The sequence below is a fragment of the Amblyomma americanum genome, chromosome 10, assembly GCF_052857255.1.
Source record: "Amblyomma americanum isolate KBUSLIRL-KWMA chromosome 10, ASM5285725v1, whole genome shotgun sequence".
Lineage (NCBI taxonomy): Eukaryota > Metazoa > Arthropoda > Arachnida > Ixodida > Ixodidae > Amblyomma > Amblyomma americanum.
In genome coordinates, this window is record NC_135506.1 from 7,665,592 (window position 1) to 7,675,996 (window position 10,405).

At 44.3% G+C, this 10,405-nt stretch overlaps 1 protein-coding gene across 1 annotated transcript; it reads left to right on the forward strand.

Annotated features, from left to right (window-relative positions):
- Positions 1-14: 14 nt before the first annotated feature.
- Positions 15-10,351, forward strand: LOC144107088 (uncharacterized). The gene is made up of 3 exons (XM_077640070.1): positions 15-235; positions 5,047-5,296; positions 7,208-10,351. The coding sequence occupies exons 1-3, from the start codon at positions 126-128 to the stop codon at positions 7,496-7,498; spliced, it is 651 nt and encodes a 216-aa protein (XP_077496196.1). The 5' UTR covers positions 15-125; the 3' UTR covers positions 7,499-10,351.
- The last annotated feature ends 54 nt before the right edge of the window (positions 10,352-10,405 follow it).

A 10,405-nucleotide genomic window follows, 5' to 3' on the forward strand; every position in this document is an offset into this window, starting at 1 on the left:
CGGAACATGATGATCGGTTGTTCTTGCCGATTTCCGGGCGCCGGGCCAGCCGTCGGCAGCTCAAAAAAAGGCTTAGCGATTCCTTCTCTGCGTTTTTGATTAGCGTCGGCTTCGTTTCCCCAGCGATGTCGGCGATTTTTGCTGCAGTGGTATCCTTCCTTCTGGAAATAGCCTTCCAGTACTGCATATTCCTGCCGCTTGACCTGTTAACCAAGCGCGCGATCCGAACGCACGGGTGAGAGGCGCGAATTTTTGTACGCAGGTGTTGGAGCGCTGGACTTCCTTCATTTGCGAGCCGCAGCTTTGAAGCGTTCTTTGCTGTAACGTGCCTATGTTACGACTGCTTTACGTGCTAATTTAGTTGTACGCCTGCGGGTATCTGCTACCTGCTTCGTCGATCATCGTTTTGCTGTGTGCTGTGCGCGCGAAAGGAAGAATTCGAATACGATACTCGAAATGGGTGTGCAAACGCGCTTGAAGCGGTGCACCTATTGCGGTCGTGCATTCCTATAAGCAAGGCTGCAGACCTTAGCTACGTTATACGAGTAGAATGCTGCGTGAAAACTGTTGTCATCGACATGATAACAACGTGATAACTCTCTACCTTTCGCACGCCGCTACTGCCGGCGCTATCAAACATTGATAATTGGTTTGCTTTAGTTATCGTACGCCTGTGTGGCTTATCACAAGTACTTTCGATTAGAGATTTCTCGAACTCTTTTGAGACTAGGCTTTAGTAACTGTGATCCATACTACTTGCAAGGAAAATTAAACTGCAGATTGTACTTTCCGATACGTTACCGTTCAGCAAGCAAACAGTTGGTAGGCAGAACACGTCATGTCGCATGAACATCACCACGTGGCGTTGCCTCTTTCCAGTAGCTTCGCCATTAATGCCCGAGACAATCACGAAATTGACTTGATGGCATGCTTGTGTGCAATATCATACCAAGGCAAAAATTTGCAATCTGTGCAGCTTATTGCCTGCACTGATGCATTATCCGTGCATATAGAACGAAACTCTGATCTAAATGCAAGACATGCCAGCAAACTTGAAATGCTCATTTAATTGTATTGGCAGTAAAATGTATATATATGGTTAGCATAGTCTAAGTTGTGAAATAGCACATCTCTGGCATACATGAGCCGCAAAAAGTTTTATGGTTAGGCTGGCTGGTTCATTATGCACATTTAGGTGCGAGGAATAGTATATAGCCAACAGTGACGAAATTAGGAAAATGCAGTCACTGTTTTAACACTGTACTACTGCCACTTTTGCTCAGTGCCACCCAGTCAGAAAAAAACATTGGAATTTTAAGTTAGAACCAGTTGGACATTCCAATTGGCTGCAGTTGTGTTTTTAGCCACCCAACCAATTGAACCGATTAGTCCCTAGACAGTTATTGCATCCAGAAAATATTCGCAAAGTGTACCTCACAATTAAGTTGTGCAAAATACACGGTGTGAGAAATATTTTTACAATTTAACACATGATTAGGCCCGTGTACTGTGCGATGTCAATGCATGTTAAAGAACCCCAGGAGGTTGAAATTTCCGGAGCCCTTCACTGCGGCGTCCCTCCGTAGCCTGAATTGCTTTGGGGCATTAAACCTCCCCAAAACCAAACTTGAATCTAATGTGCAAAATGGAAACTAATTTGGAGAGACTGCCTGGTGCCAATTAACATTTTTACCAGCCGCCGCGGTGGCTGAGTGGTTATGGCGCTCGGCTGCTGGCCCGAAAGACGCGGGTTCGATCCAGGCCGCGGTGGTCGAATTTCGATGGAGGCGAAATTCTAGAGGCCCGTGTGCTGTGCGATGTCAGTGCACTGTAAAAAACCCCAGGTAGTCAAAATTTCCGGACCCCTTCACTACGGCGTCTCTCATAGCCTGAGTCGATTTGGGACGTTAAACCCCCATAAACCAAACGAAACCAGCATTTTTACCAGGAAATTGAAAATTACATGCTTTTATGAAAATCAAAGCCAACAGGCACACATACATCACGCTTAAGAAGCACTATGTATTCAGGCATTAATAGCATAAGCTGAATATGTACATCTAGAGAACACACTTCCGCTCCCACTTAAACACCCAATTTATGAGATTTTCATGCGGGGGCCAGTGACGCTTACCCACAAAGTGCAGTTATTTAATTTCGGCCCCATTTATAGTGCAGATGATGAATACAATTTAGTAGGTTAAGCAGCCGATATTATAAGAGCCATCTTAGTTCTGTCTTGTTTGTCAAATATACAAATGTTCACATGGATACATTAGGTGCAGTCGGCCATCCCCACTGTATGCAGTTGGCAAGACCAGTGTGGCTCACCAGTCGGAAACTCAATTGGTCCTTCTGGAAGTCCATTTAGACTATTCATTTGGAATGCCATTCCAGTTGACACCAGTTGGAAGCTTAATTGGTCCTAATTTTTATTTATTTACTGGGCACTGCTACTTGTACTGCTTGCGGGCGGTACTGTTTTCTGCGCTAGGAAATTTGGAGATCTGGCTTATCAGCAAAGCATTCCAGAGCTTTATTGTACTTGTAGAGTATGGACTTGTTTTTAGCTCTTGTAAGTGTGATTTTAAATCTCTTGAAATCTATTCATCCTTGCCTTCAGACTTCACCTTTACACCGTCATATGACGTTTATAAGCCAGCTTTCATGCCAGCTGCCTTTTACCCTAGTTGAAGTTTACTGAGACAGTTTTGTAGAATCTGAAGAGCAGCTGTTGTATTTAATTAATGAAATTATACCTTTTATTTATCCAAAACTTCGCTAGATTCAGTGCGGTTTTCCAATTAGCAGCAAGTGACAGTTTGCATCGTTCATCACGAGTCTCTTATTAGGTGGGCATTTGTTACGATGAGCAATGTAAATTCAAATTTTTTTATGAGCAAAGGAAAGTTGCAACAATTGGTGCACTCTTGGCAGGCGCCTGAACTGTACCATGGGGGGAAGGGATAAAGGAGGTAGAGAGAAAAACGCCGTAATGAAGTGTTCCAGATGAATTTCGTCCAGGTAACCATGTGCTACCAGTCTAGTAAACGTCGCAAGTTCTGGAAATCATGCAGGAGTGATGAAAAGAGAGCATTTTAGTCTTTTGCCCCACTGGTAATATAAATTTCTGCTTTCAATGCCGTGCTTTCGGCAAGAACGTGGTGTCCAATAGTGTACTTGCAAAATTTCATTGAAGCTAACAGATTTGGCTTTCACTTAATAGCTGCATAGGTTATTGTTGCCATTTGTATTAGAGGCAAGATTTGGTTAAACAAAAAAAAAAAAGACAGATGCTGGCTGGTGCAATGGTTCACACACAGTACATGCTTTTCGAATTTGCGACAAAATGACTTAGACTTTTGATTAGCTGCACCAAGACACTGGTGCAATGTGGCCATTTTGTTGGGGGCAGCTTTTATACCTTTTTCACATCTTATGTGTATCATGGCAGAGCACAGTTTTCTCTCTTGATTCCCAAAAACTGTGCTACTCCTGTAGTTTAAATGCAGTTTGAAATCTCACAGTACTGACATCTCTGCTCTGGTTACCTTTATCAAGGATTATGTGACTATTTGAGCAACCTTCCGAGCTGGTTACTCTTTCTAAACTAGTGTGCTACTCACACCTGCCATATAAGTGTGAAGTTTCTAACTTTACATGAGTTTATTTCCAATTTTTGTATGCATCTGTATTATTCCGCATGTTCATTCAAACACTTAATGCTGCACAGGTGGCAGCTTATTGAAGGCCTGGAATCCCATAGTATTCAGCATGAAGAATGGTCACAAAAGAAAAAGTGTAAGGGGCGCTCACGTAGTGGGACATGAGTTTAAGCACCATCTATATTGTTAAGGAGAATGTAAAGAAAGAATGTGATAAACGAAGGCATTTGGGAGGTTTAGTTGTGAGTCCTTTAACTGGAACAGTGACTGTTAAGTGAAAGGATGATTGTAATTGGTCACGCTACCCATTCGTCAATTGACAAATGAAAATGGATTGTGTGATGTGACCACACTTAGTGGTGACGTCGTATCATGTGAATGACCATGAAAGCTCTGGGCTAGGTTTCTGACTATGGACCAACACTCTGTTTGCAATCATTGGGGCACTTGTGGACGCAGGAGGTGGCCGAGGGTTATTGTCTGTGCCGTCGTCTGCTAGGATGCTTTTGGTCACTTGTCATGTTTTATGACTAAGAGGCTACACTCCCTGTAAACTGGCCTTATTTAAGCTAGAAAAGATTTCAAACAGTAAAGTACAGTGTTACCAACACCAGCCATTTTTGCAAGCTAACTGAAGACGTCAAGACAGTTCTTAGAGTGAAAAGCTCTACACCTACCATGCTGAGCCTGAAGGTCATCTGGCTCTTAGATTTGACCTCTAACAGGAGGCGTGCTGCATGTGCAAAATTGTGCATGGCAGGAGCCTCGATCTCTATCTTCACCTTTGTCGCCACAGCTGCGCACTTGGCAGTCATGTCCGCCACTGCACTGGCTGCTGCTTGGCCGCTCTTCCTTGCCAGTTGTGGCAGCTGATGTGTTTCATGATTCGCTCCCGCGCTTGGCAGCCACGTACGCCGACTGCCAGTCTGGATGCTCGCTCTTGCACTTGTGGCACATGATGCATCACGTGATTTGCTGTCGCTGAAGTCTTGAAGCAATAAAGATGAACTAAAGCTAAACTGTGCTTAACTATGCTTAACAAAGCTTTTGCCCTGTATATCTTCGCTCAGCTGAGTTTAGCCACAGCCACTTTTTTGAGCTTGGATTCCTGAGGCTAGGCTTCACTGCCGTTCACTTCCAAACAGTACTCGCAGAATTCTTAACAGCCTTAATATCATCGATTCTAATCGAGCTGTGCGGGAAAAAAATTCTCAGTTTTTAAACCGAATTTCTCTAGTGATTACATTTTTTGTCGCTAAACAAACCACAACACAGCCTAGAAGATCCATTCAGTAAATTTTTACCGAGAACAAAGATTGGGTGGAGTTGTTCTTATTATTCCATTACCAAACTGATCCAAGCTACTGTTTTCATTCTGCAGGTCCTCCCTGGCTGAGCGGCTGCACATCTGGCGTTCGGAGGCACAGATCCTGGTGGTGCTGTCGACGCTGCTGTGGCTGTGGCGGCTGCGGGTGCCGTGGCTTCTGCTGCTGCTGACAGCGGGCGCCTATTGTTCAGGGTGCGGCTGGAGCCCTAGCCTGGCCCTCGAGGCAGCTGCGTCTGGCGTGTCCACCCTCTGGTTTGATAGCATGGAATGCATCGGCCAGGCCATTGATGGCGGCCTTCGCAAGGTGACAACCCCAAGCTTCCTCGGGGGACTGCTTGCCTTAGGGGACATTGGGGGACTGTGGGACGGATGGCGTGCAGGGCAGATCTGTCAGACGAAGTACGACTTGTAACAGCCCTTAGTTCTGGAGTAGTTGTTTTGCAGCGGCACCTGTTACTTTCTTCGTTCTGCGGTGTTGGCGTAACATGAAGGAATGTGAGGAGGAAAGAGGCGAGGGAGTAAGCAGCTGCAAGATGCCAAGCTGACTGGTCAGAATTCACTGAGGCTGCACGTGACATCTTGATAGTGTGTTGAGCTACCCATGCCTGTCCTGCTGGATACCCGCCTTAAAGGGGTTGGTGACATCAAATTTTTAGGCTATAAAATGCTTGTTATGGGCTTCCTTTGTGTGTAACGTCACCCACAGCCAGGTATTGGTTGTGACCAACATTTGAAATGTGTTTTAATTCAGCTCCAAGATTTCTTAAATGCTCTTTCTCGCAATAGAGATCCACCACTAGTGCGATAGTTAGGGACGTAGGAACTTGGGAACGATATCAGTGAATATTAGAGACATCACAGCACCATAAAGTCACATAATTTGAACAGCGATGCATGACATCAGCCATGAGCTGCGTCTGCGACTGGGTGGTCGGTTGTCTGATCAGCAAATATGCCGTTGCTGACACACCAGCCAGTGCCAGCATTGGCGGCTGAGTAAAACCTTTATGTTGATGAGATGACGACCTGATCAGTTGCTCTTGTCTACACCTTCTTTCTCTGTACTACGAAAAAGCTAAATGAATGACTGCTTTCTGTTGATAATCATCAGCACTTGTATTAGCATTATAAGTGTGTATGCAAGTGGAAATGGCAACCCCAGTCACGCGTAACACATACGCAATGCGAACCTTGTGATGCCACCACAACCAGACCACTGTGGCAGGTGACCTGCGACCCCTGTCACTAGGTAAAAAAAAATAACCTGGCCACGTAGTTTTGGTTTCTGAGCTTCGCCACTCGCCCGTGGCAATGGCAACTGTCGGCCCACGCATTCGCCACTAGTCCAACCTCAGCACCGTGCCGCTTTCAGACGCTGACTCACACGCCGCTCGTCAATTTGTTTTTTCCTTTTTAGAAGCAGTCTCGCCATTCCGACATCATTGTGTGTTCCCATCTCGCTTACGTCCACGATGTCTTCCAGCATGCCAAAACTTGGTGCTCGTCACGTGATTACAGGTGTTTGCATGATAGAGTCGCCTCATAAGACTACCGCATTTTCGGTAGTTTTTTGGGGAGGGGGGGGGGGGGGGGGGCATTTTATAAATCGACCTTCAAATAACCCGGGCATTTCTGTTGGCTCTTTGTATGCAAGTGGTTTCTATTAGTGAGGTTTTACTAATTAATGAGGTTTTACTAGCCATCATGTTATTTTTGTTTCCAGTCTTGTCATGTTATGGATTTCATTTTGCCTGACCACATTGCCAGTTGGATACTGTTATGCTGTTCAATTAAGTAATATACATTTCTGCGCACATCATGTTTTTTTTATACGGTGCTCAGACAGTCAAGTTTCGTTTATTTCAGTTGCAATGGCCATGCACTATTTTAAAAAAAATATGGGCGGCAATGTTTGCTTGTTTATCTTTTCTGAATTTATTTTTTGTGCTGACCAGATATTCGATATTCGATTCAATATTCGAAGCCATTTTTTTTTATATTCGTATTCGATTCGTATTCGAAAATTTCAGTATTCACTCACCCCTATTCAGAATACATCACAGGATTTTTGCTGAACGCGGGCTTAAATGCTAGCACACTAAAACAATGAGCATGTGCTTCATGAGGATGAATGTTGGAAAAAAGTTCATCAATACTGAAGGAAAAATTGCACTGAAGTGCAATAAACAATTTTGCATGTTTCCTTTGTCCGCAGGTGTTTCCGCAGCAAGGGAAGATGGAGCAGGCAGCCACGGCCATCCTGACGGGCACACGGCGAGTCACAGTTTCCGGATTCTTGGCTGCAGCCGGATTCCTGCAGCGCGTCTGGCATGCCCTGGTCCACTGGCGGCGAGAGCTGTGGGAAGCGTACTTGCACCACACAGACGCTATCAGTGTGCCTGCCGAAGCGAGGGGGGGCTCGCCTCCGCGGCTCGCTAGAAGGGCAACATTCTCCGGCGTGGTGGACCGCATGGAGGTCACCGACCGCGTTCCGCCGGAGCGGTGACAACCACTGCCTGTGGCGCGACCTCCGTGGGCAGCTTAGCGTGCCGAAGAGAGAGCACCATTCAACGACAGCATCTTTTTGCCACTGAAGCATGTGGTCTTTTCGAGGTGTGAGCCTGAGAGAGTGGGACCGATGCAACAGATGACCGGTGCATCAGCAGGTGACTGTATGAACAGGGGACCCTGTCAGCAGGGGACCGTGTCTACAGGGGACCGTGTCAACTGGGGACTGCTGTTTCTACTGTGCCAGTGGTGCCATGCTGTAGTGGCAGGCAGCCTTTTGATGTGATCTTAAGACAGTAATAGAGTCAAAGAGCTAGCTTGGCATTTGGTGTGAACTTGAGATTGTGGTGGTAAGAAAGGATTGCGTTTGTTGCAGCAGGTTCTTGTTAGATGGCAGGTGGGCCTATGGTTCAGAAACATAAAACTGCACTCTGGTGCGAGTGTTGACAGCATGTAATGCAGATATTTGCAGGTAGCTGGCCGCTGAAGCGGCTTCATATCATAACTAAAATCGTCTATTGTGTCTTTAATGGTGCGCTGATTCTGAGGAAAGCTTCATTTTTGAGTGCTGGTGCATCGTGATCTAAGCAGTTAGTTTCAGCTAGATTCACAGTGTGCAACTACATTAGTCATTTTCTTGTTTATGAGTTCGAACGCTGGCTTTTTTTTTATAGAGGATGCGTTGTTCAGTCAGCCATAATAAAGACACTGAAAAGCACTTGTGTCTTGGCACCCTTAGCATTTTTTAAGCTGATGGTGCATTGCAGTTTCATCCAAAGCACACTTCAAGTACAGCTCAATCCAGTTTTTTTTTCTCAGTAAAACACAATTGCGGCTCTGTAGACATTCGTTTGGAAGCAAAAGGAATATATATATCTAAAAGATTTGTAGTTTCAAATGAAATATTTTTTTCCTCCACTGAGATCAAACTTGTGGTGATGACGTTGTGAGAATTGCAAATCGTGGTCTCCGTGATTTCTGGTTGGAAGTGGGTGGCGGTGTACTCTAGCCTCAGAGATCGACAAAGAAAGAAGCACTTGACTTCATTACAGTTTTAATACGTAAGCACTAATCCGATGGCTACCAGCCCCGAGCAAAATCATCTGTTTTCTGTTCCCTTGTCTGTTTGCAGCTGGCCTAGCGCGAGTGCTCCATCCCGGGGCGCTGCCCGCTCATCGTTGTCTTCTACATGGCACTAATCCAGTGGTTTTGACCAGAGCAAAATCATCCCTTGCGTGTCCGTAGCTGGGCTAGCACCGCCCGCTCGTCGTCTTCTACATAGCACACATCCGTGCTTTCGTACTGATTCGAATGTCGGAAACATTCTTTGTAGTTCTTCCTCGTAAAAACAGCCTGAGGCAGCAATAGCTGCATTTAATATTTTTTTGTCTTTTCTATCTCATTTCCTTTGGTTCTTTTTCTTTGGCCCTTTTTCTGGGAAAGGAGCTGTCATTAGAATATACCAATAACCAATCAGTACAGGTCAGCTTGGAATTGTCCTCAGTGTTCCTCTTAATGGTACGTTCGAGTGACTGTTGGGTTATTTGCCCAGTTTGGACATAATGCTAATGAGTAACATGCAGGCTGTGATGTGATGCTTGTCACAAATTACATATTTGAGTTAGGAATTTCAAAAATAGTACTTTAGGCCTTTTTTTTTTTTGTTCTGAGCTCAGTTTTATGCAGTGGCAGCAGTGCAGAAAAACAACACGAGAGCTAGGGGGACAGTACAGCATAACTAATTTTTTATTGGCATGCATGTGTTGCTGTATGTTGCACACATGCTCAGAAACATGGGGAAAAAAGGATAAAACAAGTGCATGGTCGACATGTGCCACTTCGTCATACTTTCTCGAGGTGTGTTATATCATTATATGAGAGAGCCACAGATGTTTTGCTCACACATGCTGTTTTGCCCTTGTTGTGAATGAACTCAGAATTTTGTTTAGTGGAGATACTTGGTAATATTTTGTTGACACAACTTTTCAAGCTCAGTAAAATAAGCTGGCTTATAACAGCAAGTTGATTTTGTGTGAAAATTTCAATACAGCCCTTCAACTACCCAACAGATTAGACTTTCAGTTTTATACTACTATAGTGTGAGAATCTTTATATGCACATTTTAGTGAACACATACGACTTAAATGTCTGAATGCTGTGTGCATGCAAGTATGCATTATTTTCAGGATCAGTTCTTTGTAAACACAAATTAGGTTCTGGAGAAGACTGTGATCTGCTGGTGTCATATTTGATTATAATTTTTTTTACTGAATTAGCTGCCTGTCTAACATGTTAGTTCACACAATAAAGCTTACTTCTACATATTCATTGCAATAGCACAAAAACAAATCATAAAGGTACATTCTTAGTGATGGTAGTAATCATATATTGCTAAGCATAATCAGTTGGGCTAGTTGGTGGCTTGTAACACTATGATTCATGTTACTAGTGCATAAATCGTAGAATCATATATCATCATTGTCAGGCACAACAGCTGGTGAGGAAAAATTCGTGAGGTTGGTGTACTTCCAAGTATAACAAATAGCAGCATCTAGTTTAGCACAAAATTGACATAAAATTGCACTAAACTTTACTGGATAAAAGTAGTTTTGGCATCCTCATGCCATTTGAACATGTCGTATGCAGTCAGCACAAGCAAATGACTTTAAGCTCCTCTGCAAGGACCAAGCTGCATGAGCTAATGTAAAGGTCACCTAGAGTTGAGCACAAGTGATATTTTAAACTGCTCTGTGAAAGCATAAATTGTAGCAAAAGCGCAGCTGCGCTATTAACACAGTCTGTAAATGTGAACCTCAGTGTAGCGGTCTTGCCGTAAAACTGCGGGGAATGTCGGAAACCATTAGAGGAATAAAAAGAAAAATTTGCAGTGGCCCAACTTGGCTAA